General features: G+C 39.7%; 2 protein-coding genes and 1 long non-coding RNA gene across 5 annotated transcripts in view; 2 read left to right on the top strand and 1 right to left on the bottom strand.

Moving 5' to 3' along the window:
- The window catches only part of zbtb38 (zinc finger and BTB domain containing 38), a 47,748-nt gene extending 44,229 nt beyond the window's left edge, over positions 1–3,519 (top strand). Inside the window, 1 exon segment of the mRNA XM_055645650.1 lies at positions 1–3,519. Within this exon segment, the coding sequence (XP_055501625.1) occupies positions 1–750 (750 nt within the window). The 3' untranslated portion in view covers positions 751–3,519.
- Positions 1–16,632, bottom strand: part of LOC129703302 (uncharacterized) — a 56,562-nt gene extending 39,930 nt beyond the window's left edge. The window contains exon 1 of the long non-coding RNA XR_008724539.1: positions 16,224–16,632. This is a non-coding gene — a long non-coding RNA (uncharacterized LOC129703302). The remainder of the gene's footprint in view (positions 1–16,223) is intronic.
- Positions 16,633–16,753: 121 nt separating this feature from the next.
- rasa2 (RAS p21 protein activator 2) overlaps positions 16,754–20,094 on the top strand; it is a 148,767-nt gene continuing 145,426 nt past the window's right edge. For 2 of the 3 annotated variants that reach the window (XM_055645651.1, XM_055645652.1), the window contains exon 1: positions 16,754–16,891. In XM_055645651.1, coding sequence (XP_055501626.1) covers positions 16,837–16,891 — 55 coding nt within the window. In that variant the 5' untranslated portion in view covers positions 16,754–16,836. Of the gene's footprint in view, positions 16,892–16,951; positions 17,261–20,094 lie in introns of those variants that run through there. The other variant, XM_055645653.1, reaches the window with a different exon arrangement.

The following is a 20,094-nucleotide window of genomic DNA, read 5'->3' as shown; positions in this document are numbered from 1 at the left end:
AAGGAGTTTGTTTGTGCGCATTGTGACAAAGCCTTCACTTTGAGTGAGACTTTGAAGAAGCACGAACGGATCCACACTGGGGAGAAACGGTACCGCTGCCGCTTTTGTCCAAAACGTTTCCTCTACCTGAGCACCAAGAAGAACCATGAGCAGAAACATTTGGAAAGAAAACGTGCTCAGCAAGAAGGGAGAGAACACGTTTGTTTCCAATGCTTTAAGATTTGCAAAACGGCAGCTGCGCTTGGCATGCACCAGAAGAAGCACTCAAGAAAATATTCTGCTTGTGAGGGTTCGGAAGGATTGTTAAACGGCAAAAGTGACCAACATGCACACATGATGACTGAATCCAAACACAAAAATGAAGGCGAGGCAGAGGGTGAAGTCACTCCGCCAACCATACCTGGAAATGTCGACCAGATTAATCGTTCTCTTAGTACGGAACTTGGACCTGTCACTAGCCAGACTGAGCCACAAACTGTACCACAGAACACTGACTGTGTTGCATATCCATGGGCAAGTTCTCACGAAGTGGGACCAAGTCACTTGCAAAGAACGCTACCAGAAAACAGTGAGAATATGTGGAAAATTCATCAGCAAAGTCTAGATATAAATCTGCCTCTTTGTACAAATATTTCATACAATCCGTGTGACAGTAGCCACGGAGAGGATGAAAGACTTGCTTTCTATCAACGTTCTTCCGATATGTTTTATAGTCGGCAAGTGGAAGGGATTGTCTACAAAGCAATGTGAAAGACCCAATCTAGAGAGTTTTGTGTTTCGTGGGACTAGAATGATGTGGGGATGTTACATGAAACTTAACATGTTTACCAGAGTGGTTGCTGTATGTCACACAGTATGGGCAACAGTATATTATGTTTAAAGGTCAAATATTTCTGTGAAATTGAGAAACTAGCCTTTTCTTTTGAAGTTAAAAAAAAATTATATTTTGTTTGTTCCAATGCTCTAATCTCCCAAAGTTCCTCAATGTTGTCCATTGCTATAAATTTGTTGAAGCCAAAAAGCAATTGAAAATATAATTTTCATTTTCATTGCTTTGTGGTAATGTGCAGAAAGGTAAGCTCATAGTGAAAGATGAGGCAAAGGTTAGAAACCAAACTGAGTATAATTTTGAAAGAAACAAAGAACAAGTAGTTTTATTGTAAAGTAGCAAACATCCAGCATATTTGATTTCCTAAGCACCAAATGATATTGTAAAGAAATGACATGAAAACCATGCATAAGCCAGATGCAGACTTATTCCACACTCTGTAGCTGCACATGTATACATGATGACTCCATGTATGTATAAGAAGGAACTGCAGATGCTGGAAAATCGAAGGTAGACAAAAATTCTGGAGAAACTCAGCAGGTGAGGCAGCATGTATAGAGAGAAGGAAATAGGCGATGTTTCGGGTCGAGACCCTTCCTCATGTATGTATATAACCTTTTGTTACAGTGGAATATATAACTGGATAGATTAATTTGTGAGCTACTTGGTATTCACAAGTAAAAGTCTATTGAAAAATTGTTGTGTTGAAGATCCAGTTGAGTTGCAATTTATTTTCTATTTTGTACAAAATTAGACTTAAATATTGGAGGAAAGGTGACCACTTGCGTCCCTTGCTCTTTCCTGGAGTGTCATATGCGTTTGGGTTATTTTTTCACCAGAAAACAGTTACAAAGATTTACAGGATTTTCCTGTTGTACATATTGTGAATAACATGAAATTCCATCCTGTACTTATTGTGACTGCCGTTGGGTTAATGTTTTGTGTAACTAAATGCACAGTTAGTTTGTGTCAAGCCAAGTTTTTTTTTGGTGGGGAGAGGGGGTAAAGGTACTTTTGGATAAAATTGTGAAAAAAAAACCCGTCTCTGCACTGTAAAGATATAGATGATGGAATTAATTTGATGTAATAAAGCAAATTAAAGACTGTCATTTTTCTGTTTTGACTTGTTGAACTATTTGTAGCGTTCAGATTCATTTTCCATACCTTGTTTTATCTTTGATCGCTACCTTGGTGTGTAATGATGGGAACGATATCAACAGGATGTGCAGCATGCCGCAAAGACCAGGCAGCTGATTACAGAGATGGAACATTATTTTTTAACACATATTACTAGTAATAAACATGACTCACACGGGCCTGAAAACGGACAGATTTAGGAGATATGACTAAAGTCTTGGTCAAATAGGAAAGATTTAAAAGGAGACACAAGGAACTGCGAGATACTAGAAGCTAAATGCTGGAATAACTCAGCGGATCAGTCAACATCTATGGAGGGAATGAATCTTTGGAGATTTTGTCTCGTTTTGAGACATAAGAGCGATTGTGAAATGGCAATCCCTTACCTGTTCTCATACATTCTCTAGAATTGCAGGTATATTCTATTGTCATATTAATCCCTTCAGAATAGCAAATTCATACATATAATGTAATGCTGATTAGAAATGGTTAGATTACAATAGTACAGCACAGGGTGGCTGCCTCACAACGCCAAAGACCCAGATTAGATCCTGACCTGGGGTGCTGTCTGTGTGGTGTTTGCACGTTCTCCCTGTGACTGCATGGGTTTCCTCCCACATCCTGAAGACATGCAGGTTTGTGGGTTAATTGTCCTCCAGTGTAAAGGGAGTGCATGTGAAAGTGGGATAATATAGAACTTGTGTGAACGGGTGATTGATGGTTGTTGTGGACGTGGTGGGTGAAGGGCCTGTTTCAATGCTGAATCTTTAATATAAACTAAATGAAACAGAATAAACAGGTCATCTGACCCAAGATGTCTGTGTCGAACATGATGACACATTAAACAAATCCCTTCTGTCTGCGCAGACTCCATACCTGTGCATTCCCTGCATATCCATGTACCTATCTAACTCTCTTAAACAATCTGTTTCTATCACCACCCCTGGCAGCATGTTCTAGTCACCCAACATTCCCAGTGCAAACAAACATTTGAGCTGCACATCTCCATTAAACTTTCCCCCTCTCTCTTTAAAGCTATGCCCTCCAGTCCACAATGGGGGAAAGATTCTGACTGTCTCCTATGCCTCGTATGATTTTATAAACTTCTATCAGGTCTTCCCTTAGCCTCTGATGTTACAGAGTAAATATTCCAGATTTGCACAACCTCCCCTTATAACTAATATCCTCTAATCCAGGCAGCATCCTGGCAAATATCTGCACACTCTCCAAAGCTTTCACATCCTCTCTGTAATGATCGGCACACATTTTAAATGTGGGCCTGACCAAAATTTATAAAGCTGCAACATGACTTCCTGACAAGCGTACCATGCGTTTCCTTACTACTCTATCTACTTTGGTTGCCACATTCAGGGAATATGGACATGGACCTTCTGTACATTCATGCTGTTAAGGATCCTATGTTCTTGTAGTTAACCTACTAAAGTTCAACACCTCACACCGGTTCCCCACACCCTTCTTGAAATATGTCAATCTTTGTTATATGAGAATTTTGCCCGAACAATATGTGACCCATAGTGCTGTGGCCGGTAGCGCTATATTTAGAACCCATAGTGCTGCAGCTGACAGCTCTTTGTTTAAATCCCCACGCACTAAGCCTACAGCGCTCTATTTAAATCTTTGTGCGCCAAACCGGCAGTGCTGTATCACCTTTACGCGCCAAGTCTGTAGCGTTGTGTATTGCTTTACGTGCCAGTCTGCAGCTGATAGCACTTTGTTCCCAAAGGTGGGTGGGGGGTTGGCCTCGCTCGGATGCAGTCCCCTGCTATTGGTTATAGTTTGGGAGCAGCGCTATTGACCAAGACTTACCGGCAGCTATTTCAACGGCTGATTTCTTACCTGTATAAAGGCAGGCGCACTAACTCCATAAGTTAGTTCATGTACGAAAGAGGTTCACCGACTGGCTGAGTTGCGATCAGTGCCGCAGACGGAGGCAGCGAGAGAGATAGAGAGGTGTGCTGCTGTAAAAAGGACCCCACGCATAACAAGACAAGTATTGTTTTTTGTTCTCTCTTGCCAATAAAACTGATTTGTAACTAAACAGACGAATGAGCCTTTTTCGGTCCTACTAGTCAGAACCTTGAACCTGTTCCCTTGTAACAATCTTGCTCAAATTTTGTATTTTAACTGTTTGCACGTAATATGCAACAGGGAATGACATTTTTGTTTGCTAAACTAACAGCTAACATATCTTTCCAGCTGCACGGGTTTAACAACCGAGTTTTGTAATAAATCCATAATCGTCACCGTTGGCTCTTTGGAAAGTGAGCTGATCTTACTTGCTTTGTGGGCAGCAACACTCAAACATCCGGCAACCTAATTAAACCAAGTAAAGCCTTTAACAGTTTGTAGGTCAACGTATTTAAAACTCAGAAAGTGAAATGTTTTTGACTAAAGGTTCAGAGGTATACTAGACCAAGTGGGACCCGTTGGGCCCCATTCCCCAACGTGGCCGGGGGGGGGGCATGCGCGCGGTGCCACACGGGAGGGCTGGTATCTCTCACAGGCAGTTATTATTTTTAAAGTATGGCTTTTTTTAAACTTTAAATATCAATAACTTGTGAAAGGAAACTTATTACATCAATGACGGGATAAAGCTGAGTAAGGTTCTGCAAAAAATGTTGCGCTATTATGTGCGTTTTTTGCGAAATACAATTGCGCGCGCACGTGTGCATGCACAGACAGACAGTCACACGCACTCACACACAAGATGAGACTTTTCTGAGTAAATGGATGTCAGTCAAACATGGGCAGGAAGGACCATTTTGGTCAGTATCAGCAAGGTGGGCTGAAGGGCCTGTTTCCATGCTGTATAACTGTTAAAAAAACATACTCACAGCATCTTGCAGATGATTGCATTTAACAGTCAATGCCACAATCAACCATCAGATCAGAGAGTTGATGCGAGTTCCTTAGAATTGTGTGAAATGAAAATTGCAAGGGCTCGCATAACTGATGAGATATCTTCTGATCTGTAGATATACATGCTGCAATATTGGCACCAAGGAAGACAGGTTGTCTGCAATGAATTCACTGGTATCAGTTGTGATTCCTTTAATTCTGGCCTCTTCATGAATTCCAAATTTAATTGAGTAAAACAAAAGGACTGGAGTAACACAGCGGCTCAGGTAACATCTGTGGAGGGAATGAGTAGGCAACGTTTTAGATCGGGACCCTCCTTCAGATTCTGCTTGTGTCTCCAAATTTAATTGTCTGATTAAGAGTTGCCAAGGGTCCAAATTCTGGAATTGCTTCCGTGTCTCTCACCTGCTCATTGGACTCCATTGTCTACTCTAATATTTCATTTAAGGCAATTAAAAAAATGTATGTAACTCATATTAAGTCCCTCAGAGCATCTTGCTATATTAACAATGAAAAGTTCAATTTGTATAGTACCATTATATAGTAACATTAATGTAGCAAACATTGCTGCTTCACATAAAGATGCTATATTAAAATAAAGGTTGTTCATATTTGCTTCTGAAGGCAGAGGAATCTTTTTTGTGCAATTACTAAAGTTATGATTAATTAAATTAGCGATGTTACAAAACTTACTTTCAGCAGCGCTGCAGTTCTGCCACTGGCCATGTGTGCGACGTTGGCTCCTTTGAGGGGGGGGCGGGATTAAAATCCAGTTTTGTACTGCCTGCCGGAGGCGGATTTCCTCGGGCTGCTAGCTGCTGAAGAAAAATTGATCGGACTTCCGTTCCCGTTTTATTTTATTTTTTTTAATCGCTAGACAATTTAATAATTAGATTAAAATAAAAAGCGACTTCTAATGCCTACAACATGACAGATCGCAAGAACGGGACAAAACATAAGGTAAGTCATTTATTTTACTTGTAATCTTGCTTCTAGAGATGGCTTTAATCCAATTTTATGTTGCGAAAATGTTATTTGGGCCCTATACGAACCACCAGTGTCTTTCCTGCCGATATGAGGTTCAAATTCACCGCAAATGCAACGTTCCAATCGATCGCGTTCCAGAAGCAAGATGATTAAAATGCCCTTTTTTTTGGACAATCATGTCATAAGCCATCTAAATTGTCTATATTTTGTGTTATTCTCTCTCCATGATCATTATTTTTAAACTAAATATTCACACCAGTTTGAGTCACATGTATTGTGCAAAAAACAATAATTTTGATATTTTGAATGGATGTTTCTGGATTCATTTATGGGAATTAAACATTAAATTCCTTCCATCTGGCATATAAATTCATGTCAGTGATATTTAAAAATCCCATATTGTGAATTATTGTGCGAATGGGATTAATTTGTTATTTGGATACTTTATTTTAAAAATTATCTTTTTCTTAAGAAATGGAATCTCCAGGACATTCTTAATGGGAAAGTAGTGGGCAGAACGGCATGTCATGTGTGATTTGAAGAGCGAAAACTTGTAGTTTGCAATGACAAAATTGAAAAATTGAGGAAAAACAAGGTGTACAGAACCAATAAACATTGGTTACAATCTGAGGCGTCTGATGGTGCTACTGATTATGATATGCCAATGTACCAGATAGCAACTGATCTTCTCCATAAAGACTTGGTCTATTGCTAGAAATTGTAATTTATTTACCTATCTGTTACAGACTTACAGCATATAATACAATAATATTAAAGTTCTGATCTTGAGAATATCACATTTTCAATTTTCAAGGCAGTCTGGGTGTTTATTACTATATCTGTCACAAAGGTTAATTTTGTAATTAGCTACAATTAGGTAATTAACTAATTATATGCTTTAATTTTAGTTCATCCAAGTAAGATGTTTTATATTTGTTTCAGAATGCTTCAATCTACAATAACTGAACATTTCATTCAGTTCTCTTAATTTTTAAGAAAGTTATGGGCTTTTGACTGTCCTCGATCACAGCTTTTGTGTTAAGTCAATGGGAAAGCAATAGGGAACAAGATGCTAATTTCCGAGTATGAAAATGGCCATAACCTTTTTAATACTGAAGATATGAAAGTGAATTAGGTGTCAAATTAAACTTTTTATGCTTTATCTGATGGGATAAATTGCAGGCTTGATTTTTTAAATCTTAAAATTTTGTAACATTGCTAATTAAATTGCTTTATTTTCCAGCAGATTAAGCTATTGCAGAAGTTATGATTAGTACAACCTGTTTTCATACAATACAAAATAATGAACACACCACAGATCCAACACGTTGGCGTGTCATCACATTTGACGAACAAAATAAGTGCGTGTTCAGTGCATAGCTTTCTCCTAGTCTTGTCTGGGCCTGACTGTTATATATTTAAAACAACAGTCTCCTCACCATTTGTTTTTCTGTTATACCTATCTGTTCACAGCCAATACAGTTCGAAAAGATTGGCTGAAAACTCAACTCTTCAATCACATTTCTAAAAATCGGTTCCCAACTTAGTTGGTGATCTTCTTGTTGGAGGGTGTGCACTAGAGATTACATTGGGCTGTGAGGCTTTTATAATGTTGATGTAATTTAAGATGAAGGTTCACAAAAATGCTGGAGAAACTCAGCGGGTGCAGTAGCATCTATGGAGCGAAGGAAATAAGCAACGTTTCGAGCCGAAACCCTTCTTCACTCTGAAGAAGGGTTTCAGCCCGAAACGTTGCCTATTTCCTTCGCTCCGTTGATGATGCTGCACCCGCTGAGTTTCTCCAGCATTTTTGTCTACCTTTGATTTTCCAGCATCTGCAGTTCCTTCTTAAACACTTAATATTAAGGTTGACAGAAAAGGTAATAAATAAATAAAAGTAGGCTTGTCACAAAAGTTGCCTCCACTGTGGGGCCGTTTACTGTCCCGGTGAACCCCTTAGACAGCCCCAACTTCTTCTAATGCAAAGGCCTGCAATGTGTTGGGAAGGTTATGTTTTACCAACTATGAACATTTGGGACTTTCATTCAAAATGGCTGGGAACCACTGTGCTAAAGTATTGAACATTACATCAAAATTAGTGGTGGCCAGTGGAAAAGATCGATGCTGCTGAGTGGGCAGGTGGGTTTCCTCCCATGCGGTGTACGTGTACTTAGTATGATTGTGACTAATGTGTAGTGGGATTGTCACTGAACTGTATACAAAAAATGAATTTCACTGTTCCTAGGTACTCTGTACCTTTGAATCGATTATAATTTATACTTTAAAACACCATAAAGTAAACTTTGTTTCTTTTCTAACAATATGGTTTAAGTCAATCACCACTTTTGAATAATGTCAATTTAATAAAAAATAGAGAATACTTATAAAGAGCATACAATCTCTTCCATCATATTACTACTCAGGAAAGCTACGCCACTAAATCAATTTTTACCAAACCTTTTTGAAGGGAAACCCTTTACAAAATGTCCTTAGAAATGAGAGTCAGACTTAACAGTGGTTATTTTAAAGTAGATCTGTCAATCTACTACCTGAAAGGACATTTAACATTATGAATCATTAGCTAGCCCAATTACATTCAGCAGTCTAACCAGTCGCTTCCTGGTTCTTTCTCTATATTCACAATTATAACCGCTTTAAAATGCCAGACTTTTTTCCTGTCTGATCTATTTTGAATATATGAATCGCAGCATTGGAGCTGAGATCTACTCATCCTAGATGTGAGACATATATAGACTCATAAATTGGGCAGACTGGCGGATGACTTGTTATATTTTATTTACCTTTTCATTCATATAATTATGCTGACTCAATATTGAAGGTTATGTCAATGCTTTTAAATATCTTGCAAGTCTCAACTGGTCTTTTGAGCTCTGTATTTAGCCCTACAGTCATATGTTTTATTAAAATAAATGAAATAAAATATATAGCCTTGGGATGTAACTATTGATTGGATAAATACTGTGTTTAACAGCTATCTTTCTGTTCACATAAGTACCCATAAGTACTTGTTACAGGAAGGATAGATTTTAAGTAAATTATGTTCAATAGTTTCATAGTGCTTTATTTGTCACGTATGCAACTGCACAGTGCAATTCTTTTTGCATACATTACACATTGTGGCGCCATTATTCAAAGTCAATAGTCCAGTTGGCGTGCATGCTCGATGTACACGCTCGAAAAAATTTATTTTCACGTATGTATAGAAATACGAGGAGAAACCTTATGGCTTTACCATCTCACTGCACTTGAAAGTGGGCAACACTGAGTGTAAAATGGCAGGTAGAAAGCAAAGGGTTGGGTGGCTGTCCATTCCAACTTTAGGTGGAAATTGATCTAGTTTGCCAGAGCCTTCTTAGAATCAGATAGGAACTCCAGTGGTTTGTGACAATGGGGGTACTGTGATGTGATTACAATCACAGTGTCTCCAGCAACCCTACAGAGGGCACAGAAAGGTGTCTGCCATTTCCAGTGATATTCACTCCTGTTCTTGAGCAAAGCTAAATCAAGCTATGAAATTTATTTTTCTTATATCATGCAGCTCATTGATTTAGTTTAAAGATCTTTACAGTGTTTGTAGTGGTTGCAGAATATGTTGGACCTATAAATGACTAAAGGCACCGCAATTATTTTTTTCATTTAGCTGATTCTGGAAATTCCACTGGTACATTGATTGATTGATCGATACAGAAGGGAAACTGGACCGTCGGTCCACTGTCCATGTTGACCATCGATCGCCTGTTCACATTAGTTCTATGTTATCACACTTTAGCTTCCACTCCTTACAAACCAGAGGCCAACCCGCATGTTTTGGGGATGTGTGAGGAAACATTCTCCCTCTGGTTTCCTCCCACATCCCCAAAACATACGGTGTTCTCTGGTGCTCTGAGGTAGCACCTCTACCAGCTGCATCACTGTGATGTGGGAGGTGCAGCTGTAAGCCGACGGAGGAAACTGAGTTGCCGCTGGAAGGAGAACAAATAAAAGGAGATGTGTTCACATAAGTCCTTCACTTTATGGGACCAGGACAACACATCTGCAGTGCTCAGTGAAACGGCGTTGATGCAATTCTCCAGGGATTTGCCGATATGGAGCAACCAACTACTACAAATTATGAAGCAGAAAATGGTGTTACAGCTACAGAGAAAGTGTAGCTATTGAAAGAACAGTGTAAGAAAGATCCTAATTCTCTGAGGTAGATAGGAAGATTGAGGAATTCATTCCTAGCACGTGAGAGGTCTATTCAAGAGACTGATAAAAAACAGAGAAGAAGCTGTTATGTGGTACACGTTTCCAAGCCATTGTATCTTGTGCACAGTAAAAAAGGGGATAATGGGGAGTGTGTGGTTCCTGATTATGTTGGCTACTTTCCTGAGTCTGTGTGAACAATTTAAAAAAAAAAACGTATTATTTGAGTTCTTCAAGCAAAGGCCATTTACAATTTAGTCTCCTTTTGGCTCATTCAAAAATTGCACTGTTCAGTGCATGTCTGTAGACAAAATGGTGACAGTACGCACATTTAATAAACATTAGTGTTACCTGGTATGAAAATGAAGCAAAGAAGTTTAACTTCAGAGATGCCGCTACAACGTAATAGCGCGTACTGTTGCAAACAATGCATCGGTACTGTTGGGCACGATTTTTATAGGTATGCACAGAATAGAAATGAATGGAAAGAAAAGATTGATCAACTGCATATAAACTCTCTTTCATTCTAAAAGTGAAGGAGTTTTGAAACCTAATCTCCTCAGCATCAAAGAGTACAAACTCTTCTTACAAAGATAATATTTTCCTTCTTTTATCTTAATTGTTTCCACCCCACACTGGTGAACACGAGTAACATAAGAAATGTATGACAAAATGTGTAGAAAAGAACTGCAGATGCTGATTTCAATCGAAGGTAGACACAAAATGCTGAAGTAACTCAGCGGGACAGTCAGCATCTCTGGAGAGAAGGAATGGGTGATGATTCGGGTCTGAAGAAGGGTCTCGACCCGAAACGTTACCAATTCCTTCTCTCCAGAGTTGCTGCCTGTCCCGCTGAGTTACTCCAGCATTTTGTGTCTACCTTCGATAAGAAATGCAGGGGTAGGCTAATTGGCTACTCGTACCTGCTCTGCCATCTAAAAAGTTCATGGCTGATGCCGCTGTCTGGCTTTGACTTTGAAAGCAGTACAGGTACATTAGGTTGTTTGCTAAACAAACTTCAGGTAGCAAATAAATGCAAGAACGTTCATTGTTTTCAAAGTCAAAGAGTGGGTCACCTTGCATCTGGCTCCTGAATGCTGTGTCTCTAAATTAAAACTAAACTAAACTATAGAGATTGTTAGAGTTATAGAGCACAAAAACAGGATCTCGGCTCACCTCGTCCATGCCAACTAAGATGATTATCTATGCTAATCCAAATTGCCTGCATTTGGATTATATGCCTCTAAACCTTTCCTATCTACGTACCTGTCCGAATGTTTTTTAAATGTTAGAATTGTACCTGGATCTACTACCTCTTCCATCAGCTCATTCCATAAAACCACTAGCGAAAACTTGCCCTTCTGATCCCTTTGAAATCTTTTCCTTGTCACCGTAAACCTATGCCCTCTAGTATTAGATCCCTTATCCTGGGGGAAAAAAAAACTGTGACTGTCTACCTGACTTTGTGCCCCTCATGGTTTTATAAACCTCTAAAAGTCACGCCTCAGTCCTGGAAAACGGTCATAGCCTATCCAATCTCTCCTTATAACTCAAGCCCTCCGGACCCAGCAACATCATTGTGAAGATAGACACAAAAAGCTGGAGTAACTTAGCGGGACAGGCTGCATCTCTGGAGACAAGGAATGGGTGACGTTTCGGGTCGAGACTATTCTTCAGCCCACCCTCCTGTGAATGTCTTTTTGCACACACTAGTCTGAACGTGACACCACAGCTGGACAAAGTGTATGAAGATGTTTGGCACGCTTGGCCTTTATCGGTCAGAGCATTGAGTACAGGTGTTGGAACATTACATTGCAAATATACAATGCGTTGCTGAGACCACGCTTTGAGTATTGTGCTTAATTCTGGCCGCCCAACTATAAGAATGTTGTCATTAAGCTGGAAATGGTGCAGAAAAGATTTTTGAGGATTTTACCAGGGCTGGCAACTTTGAGTTATAAGGAGAGGCTGTGAATTTTTTCCTTGGGGGGGAAAAAAGCAGGTTGAGGGGTGAGGTTTATAATGGGGTATACAAATGAGGTGCGTAGATAGGGTCACAGTCTTTTTCCCAGGCTAGGGGAGTCTACAACATGAGGTAATAGATTTAAGATAATAGGGGAAAGATTTAAAAGGGATCTGAGGAGCAGCTTTTTTATGCAAAGGCTGTTTGGTGTATGGAACAAACTGCAAGTGGAAGCTGTGGAGGTGATTACAATTACAGTGTTTAAAAGGTATTTCGACAGGTACATGGGTAGAAAAAGTTTGGAAGGATGTGGAACAAATATGGGCAGATGGTTTCATCTCAGAAAGGCATCTTGGTCACGTGAACAAGTTAGGCTAAAGGACCTGTTTCCGTGCTGTATGACTCAATTATTCTGTGATTCTTTTGAATAGCTTGGCAACCAGAACTGCCCACAATACTCAGTTGTCGACTAACCACACATGTCACGTATTTCACTTTGCTGCACACTGATGTACTGCAGGAGTCAAGATAATGAATGTTTTTCATGAATATTTGCATTCATATCTGGCAGAGGCGTTTCGCTGCATTGTAGAGTTCCTAAATGTGCAGGCACTCAAGAAGGCATTCATTCTGTTACAGACGGTTCCCCAGCAACTCCTGACTGCCGTTTGCACAAGTGGAGGGAGGGGAGCTTTTGCGTGCATTGTGCCACAGGAGCTTGTACTCGTTTTCTGCCTCTTTGGGGGTGGGAAGAATATCTGCCACCTACTCTCCCATAATTGTAGGAACTGCGGTTGTAACTTAAATGCAAAATCTACAGGATAATAATCTCTGAATTGTTATCCAAGCCAAATGTATATTTGCATGCCAGCATTCTTCAGTGGATGGATTATGGTTTAAAGGTTACTTCCTGAGGTGTGAACAAAAGTGAGACACACCTGGGAAATTAAATTCTTTGTGCCTACTGTTCCTGAAACAGAGTGGTATTATGTGAGGGAAAGAACCATTTTAAAATTAAGGAGCTAATTAGTTTTAGGTTTATTATTATTGTCACGTGTACTGAGATACAGTGAGAAGTTAGTTTTAAACATATATCTCAGATAATACTATATACATTAATACAATTAAGCCAAAGTCAAGCACAGTAAATAGCATGAATAAAGTAATACGCAGTGTGGAATATAATTCTCAGCATCACATCGCAATAATTCGCGGTGGAAGAATGATGAATACGCATTTATTGGCCTAGTCCCTTGTTATCTCTTACCTCCATACATACTCACTTTATTGCCTCTTTTTCTGGATCATTGTACACTTTTGCCCTTATTTCATATTTTACATTCAGGTGGATGCCTTTTGGTCTGCCCTTGTTAATGTTAAATGCCGTAAATGTTAAAATGCACATAATTATTTCATTACTGGCATTTGTCACTCTGCAACTATACCGGTAACAATAGGTCAAACCCATTTAGCTGGACTTGCAATGTGAATTTGTCCCTTTTGGAATGAATATGATATGCATTTGAATACCAGCCTTTAATTGTAGCATCCTTGTTTTAACTTTATTCAAGTTAACACTATCATGTTAAATTCTCTGTCCTTTCCTCCCCCATTTTGTTTATTATTACCCAAACTGCTACTTCATCCCATGGGTTGTTTTTTAAAATAAATAAAGTCCTCTCTACAATCCTTGTAATTTGTTTTTTCTGAACCCGGGTTCCAGAATAGTCGATGTATTCCTGTCTAAATGGGAAAGCTCTCTCTTTACCCAACATTGGTTCCAAGGTTGAACAAATCACCCCCACCCCTAATACTTCAATTCAAGTCCTTGATCCATTTAACTGTAAGCAAATATACATTTGTTTTAGATAACAAAGCAGAGATTATTATCCTGAAGGTTTTGCGTTTAAATTGTGACTCCAGTTCTTTTAGATTCTCTCAGCTAAACTTGATTGCTAGTTCTAGTTATGATTGTTCATTTCCAGGTGAACCACAGAATTGATCGTCCCACTCTCTGTCTCCCTCTTCCTGATCCCAGATGTGCTTGACCTTGACACAAAACCGGAGACACAATGTTTATGAGTTAGTCACAGGTACAGAGAGAAGGTACCTTTGTACAGTGGAAGAAGATGGATATGATCCTTACATGACGGAATCAACACAATCAAAAGAGTTTTGAAGAGACTCATTCACGCATTTCCTCAGTCAAATTAATCCTGGCACGTCCTCATTAGAATAGTAAGTAGGTAATCATTTTTTGAATGCCTTCTCCAAGCTAATTAAACCAATTCACAATTATTTGTCTGCCTGCCTGCCTGTCTGCCTCTCTCTCTCACAAACACGCACACCCAGGCACACACACACTCAGATACACACACTCATTTAAGAATTCCTAATACTGAATTTTAATCTTGAATATTAAAAATCTTATACATTTTGACATTTTTTCTAAATGATTTGTGTAGACAGCCATTTATGTCAAAAAAAATCATAACATCAAACATGTTATATATGTTCTAGCATGAACATAAACTAAATATATCTGGAAGTGAAAAAACACATTCTCATCATTTATAAGTGAACCTGTCTCTGTAAACACCAAGCTTTTATTGCATCCTCTCACCAGTGGTGTGTTGCAATCATTCAGTTTTCCAATTTAGATTGCAATGTATAAAAAAATGCTACAATCCAAACTCTGCATTCCAACATGTTGTGAGTTTTATATATGGAAGTACTCAGTAAAATAGGTTGCACCTATGGCCAGAGAAACAGAGTTAACATTTCAGGTCATAGACCCTCCCAGTTACTCTTTCAAGGATTGGCAAATCTTTGGAATTATCTACTCCAGTCTGTGAAGAATCAGGCAAGCAAAGCAGAGCTTTATAAATTTCTGGATATTTAAGGAATCAAGAGATAGGAAGAGAGGGAATTAAAATGGTATATGACCTGGAAGATCAGGGATAAGCTTGTTTATTGACAGAATAGACTTAAATGAATCAAATGGTCGATTTTTGCTGGTGTTTCCAATGTTCTTCTCCCCTCCATATTTTTCATTCATAAAAAGATAATCATACATTTGAGATAATCGATTATCTTTATTCACTGTACCAAGCATTTCAATATATTCACTTACAAAGTGTTATAATCACAAATGATTCATGCATACACATTTGATTAGAGCACCATCCCAGAAGCAGCTCCATGGGGCTCAACCTGTCCACGCAGTTGCTACTATTTTTGATGTGTTCATCAGAAATGATGGATTTAAAATTAAACTGAATTTCACCCAAAACACCTTGACTCCATTTTGTAAGATCATATGTAAATACTTCACCCAAACTCTAAGTAATTTAAGATGTTAAAAATGAACTTTAGGGCCAATCTTAAGCGCAGCTATGTTGCAATGTTTAATATATTTGCATATATAATTTGCATGCACAAAACAGCAATGTGATAATAACCACATATTCTGTTTTAGTAATATGTTTGTTATATTATATGGTTCAAGGTATTATGGGTTAGTGCAGGAAAATGGAATGGAGATAAAAGTTCAGCTTTGATGTTATGGATGGCTGTGTAGGCACAATGGGCTGAATAGCCTGCTCCTGTTTCTGGCTACTGATTTTAGATGATCAGCCATGATCATATTGAATGACGGTGCTGGATCAAAGGGTTGAATGGCCTACTCCTGCACCAATTTTCTATGTTTCTATGTTTGATTGGGGAAAAAATATTGACATGGACATTGGTGATAAATCTGCAGTTTTGCTTTGGAGAAAGTGTGATGAGAGTCTGAGACCCGAAACGTTGCCTATTTCCTTCGCTCCATTGATGCTGCCTCACCTGCTGAATTTCTCCATCATTTTTGCCTACCTGAGGATCTTCCACATCAGCATGAGAGCAGATGCTGAGTCTGAATTGTCGCTTTCATGTCCTCCAGAGATGCTGCCTGACCCGCTGAGTTACTCCAGCACTTTGTGTGTCAACTGAAAGACAACCCCTCTAACAACATAACAATCTATTATTCAGGTACCAATTCAGATTTGTTTTATGCGCAGATCTCTTCAATACAACTTGAACGTAAAATATGAAATATAGACTACAGAAGATTATTTATCTCCACCAAAATACGAAATGTACATGCATTAAAAATACTTAACATTTTTATTTGATCAGATTCTCATTTTTTCAAATATAGGTAAATAAGCAGGACACCATCACCTTGTGTTTTCCCAAGCATTCTGTTCCTCATATGGAAGGTCGGACGAGTGTGGTTGAATGCTAATGCATGTAAAGTTGGTACTTCCGTAGCAACTTGCGCAAGTTCTGCAACTTGCATTACACATAAACGTCCAAAAACAGCTTGGGAACATTCAGCAGGTCCCTGTACTTGAACGTTCAACTCAGTTTTTCTTGTCTCTCTCACAACGCAGATATATTTGCAGCATCCGGCAGGGTTCATGTCAGATTTCCAACACACACACACACAGAACTTTACACCAAAGATCATAGAGCTCCGCTGAAGATCTATGATCTATGCTTTACACACAAGGTCGGCATGCAATTGTCTAGTTTTCGCTTCAGTGTGCTGGCGGCCCATGACGTCACGCCCAGCTTGCGGCCGGGCCCCCTGGGGAGGGAGGGAGGGAGGGAGGGCGCGTGGCTGGGCGCGCTCCCGGGGACCGGCAGCGGCACCAATGGGAGCGCCGGGATTGGCGCGTGCCCGCCCCCCCCCCCACCCCGGCGAGAGAGCGCGCGCCCGCCTGCCCGCGCGCCGCCGCCAACGGACGTGAGGGACGCAAGATGTACAGTCGGCAATCGCTGGGACAGAGTCATGGCGGAAGAAGATGAAGCGGTCCGCGTACTGCAGAGTCTGAGGGGGAAGATCTGTGAGTTACTCACATTCTGCTTGGCGTCGCTTCTTCTTCTTTCTTCTTCTTCTTTCTCTCTTTCGCCCGGCCCGACACGGGCTAGGAGGCCTGGGCCGTTCAGTCGGCTCCACTGGTCTCCCGGCGTCGAGTGACGAGGCGAGCTCTGTCCCCGAGGTGGTGTCGGCGAGACGGTGTGTGGGGACGGCTTCACGGCTGAGCTGAGAAACGCCGGTCCCCTCACCAGTTCTTCGGGCATCGAGCTGTTCGGCTCTCTACCTGTTGGCTGCTGAAACACTATTATGCGAGGACGGGAATCTCCTGGTTTCCCCGTCAATTAACGCGAGCAAAACTCAGTGGGGATTTCAACGCGTTTGGCTGTGGTGTAAGGTACTTCTCTTCACCGAATGATTGCAAGTGAAACCTAGCCAAGAGGTTATTATTTTCACATAAATATACGGTGGATACAATGTGTACATTGGGATGCATGCTTTAATAACATTGGAGTTGCATATTAGTGTGCAATATATTTTTTGTTTTCGAATCTCGTGCAACCCTCGCTTTGAGTAAGTTCATTCAATGATATTGACGAGTTTTAAATGTCTGAAAGGTCTCGACCCGAAACTTCACCCATTCCTTCTCTCCAGAGATGCTGCCTGTCCCGCTGAGTCACTCCAGCTTTTTGTGTCTAAATTGTAAATGCAGATCTATTGTGTTTTGTTTTACGTATAACAGCGGAATTTCTTCACTTTTCCCACGCGCAATTATAGTATCGGACAAATGTAGCCAATCCTGTTCCATCATTGTGAACATTAATCCAGTGACTGCTCAAACTCATTTCTAAATCTTAATACAGCATGTAGAGCTCAAATGTAGTTACATTTAAATCGTGCGTGTCATTGGTACTCCTTTTCTACTGTGTAATTCTTTCAGTCAAATGTATATTCCCTGTATTTCTAACCTTAGCCAACCGAATAAAAAAGAGACAAAGTGATGAAGCATCTTTGGAGATCACGGATAGGTGACATTTTGGGTTGGGACCCTTCAGAGTGAAAAAGATAGGTGACGTTTCGAGTCGCAACCCTTCTTCAGACTGATAATTAAATACTAATGTATTTATTTTTTAAATTATAATTAAATACTAATCGCCTTCTGTTCCACTACATAGCTAATTTAAACTTGCAGGTAATGGCTAAAGATGCTGCTCTAATTTGGATTTCACTTCAGCGTGTAAAAAGATTATAAATTCATTCAGACTTTTGGCATGGGTCTTTTTTCTGATTCTATTGATCTACTTAATTTGAATCCATTGTAAATAGTCATTGTTTATTTTGTATTTGCATTATTATACTTCAACGTCTCATGTAAATGATTGCACCTCTGGCATTGCAGCACTGCCACTGATTGGCACAGAAAGTGGTAGCCGGGACATTAGTTTAGTCTCTGGCATGGGATATGAAATTACTACCATTGAAATCTGACTGACAAATCCTTTACAATGTAAAATATTAATAATGAAACTGCTGAACTATCTAGAGTGATAAATATATTAATAAGAGCACCATGTTGCTTGTGAACTGAAAGTTTATTTCCTAACAATATAGATATTGAACAATTGCTTGAATTTGCATTGAGCGTATTGAGGTAGTTCCTGCTGGAAATTTTTGGTGCTGTTTGGAGTCTTTTTCTATTAGTTATGAAATACAAATGTGGTTGACAAGATATTGGGTTTTCTGCTAGTGTGATTTTGCTTGTGGTTTGCATTTTTATTGCAAATGAGACACTGGTCTTCACAACTTAAGGAGGGCTTTCATTGTAGAAAATCGTTTCACTCCGTGAGTAAATATTAAGTGCAAACAATGCGGACTTGAGCATTAATGGTTAAGAAAGAACTGCAGATGCTGGAAAATATGCAGTTAGACAAAAAATGCTGGAGAAACTCAGCGGGTGAGGCAGCATCTATGGAGAGAAGGAATAGGGGACGTTTCGGGTCGAGGCCCTTCTTCAGACAGATGTCGGGAGGGGCGGGAAAACGAAAGGAAGGGGCAGAGACAGTAGGCTTTGTGGGAGAGTTGGGAAGGGGGAGGGGAAGGAGGGAGAATGCAAGGGTTATCGACAAAAAAATGTTAATGGTGGCTATTCATTGCCTCATATCTTCAGTGTTCTACAAATTGACACATTTGTCTCATCCACCCTCATGGTTAACAACAAAAATCTGAGCAGCTCATGGTTTTTTTGTAACTAAGAATGCTGGTTGTTATGGGTACATCATGTTGCAACACCTACTTTTAGAACTGCACACTCGTTTTAGTCTTGTATGGCTTTATCCACCCTTTTGGGGGAAATGCTGATCCTAAACATCTCCAATGTCGACTCCTGAAAATACCTATTTTAATTTGTTCCATTATGAGTGAATGTGCTTTTTGCTTCATAAGCCCTCTCTGATATGCCCTTCTTTAAACCTCCATCTCCCATTTCCTCAAAATATTTGCTTTATTAAAAGCTGCTTGGACAAATCTTTTGAAACGTGTTTTAACATCTATCTATTTGTTATAGCCTTTAATTTTCTTTAACTCCGGTGAATCACTTGCTATACTTTCTTTTTTAAATGGACTGTATTACTTTAAGTTGCTGCATATATAAATCTTATCACTTTATTTTTGGATGCAAACCCATGATTTGTCAACAATTTGTCAAGAACATTAGAGATAGGGAGCCTAGATTGAACAACAGAAAGAGAGGGGGTTTTGGATTTGTGCATTTGTCATTTGACTAAAATGAGCCAAAGGGAAATCCCATGCCAGTTGTTGAACCAAGAGCTGAGACAATTGTAGACTTTTTTTCTCTACTTAATGCACGATTGCTGGGTACAATACCATCAATTGTCTCTCTTCGCCTATTTCTTGATAGGATTCCCTGAGTTTGGAGGAAAGAGGCCATATGGAGGGCAAAAAGCAAACCGCTGGAGAAACCCTGAGTCAGGCTGCATCTGTGGATTGAAATGTACTGACAACATTTTGGGTTGGAACTCTTCTTCAAGTTAGGAGTAGGGGAAAGATCGCTGGTAGAAAGAAATGAGAGGAAGGGATTTGGATAGGTGGTGCTGTAGCTCCAGTTTGCATGTAGCCTCACTGTCAATGATGGAGGCCCAGGAAGAAAGGTCAGTACTAGAATTGGGAGTTAAAATCATTAACAACTGGAATATTCAGCAGGCCTCAGCTGAC

This window comes from Leucoraja erinacea, chromosome 14 (genome assembly GCF_028641065.1).
Source record: "Leucoraja erinacea ecotype New England chromosome 14, Leri_hhj_1, whole genome shotgun sequence".
Classification (NCBI taxonomy): Eukaryota; Metazoa; Chordata; class Chondrichthyes; order Rajiformes; family Rajidae; genus Leucoraja; species Leucoraja erinaceus.
Note: the sequence above shows the minus strand (reverse complement) of the source record. Positions and strands in the feature narration are given on the sequence as shown.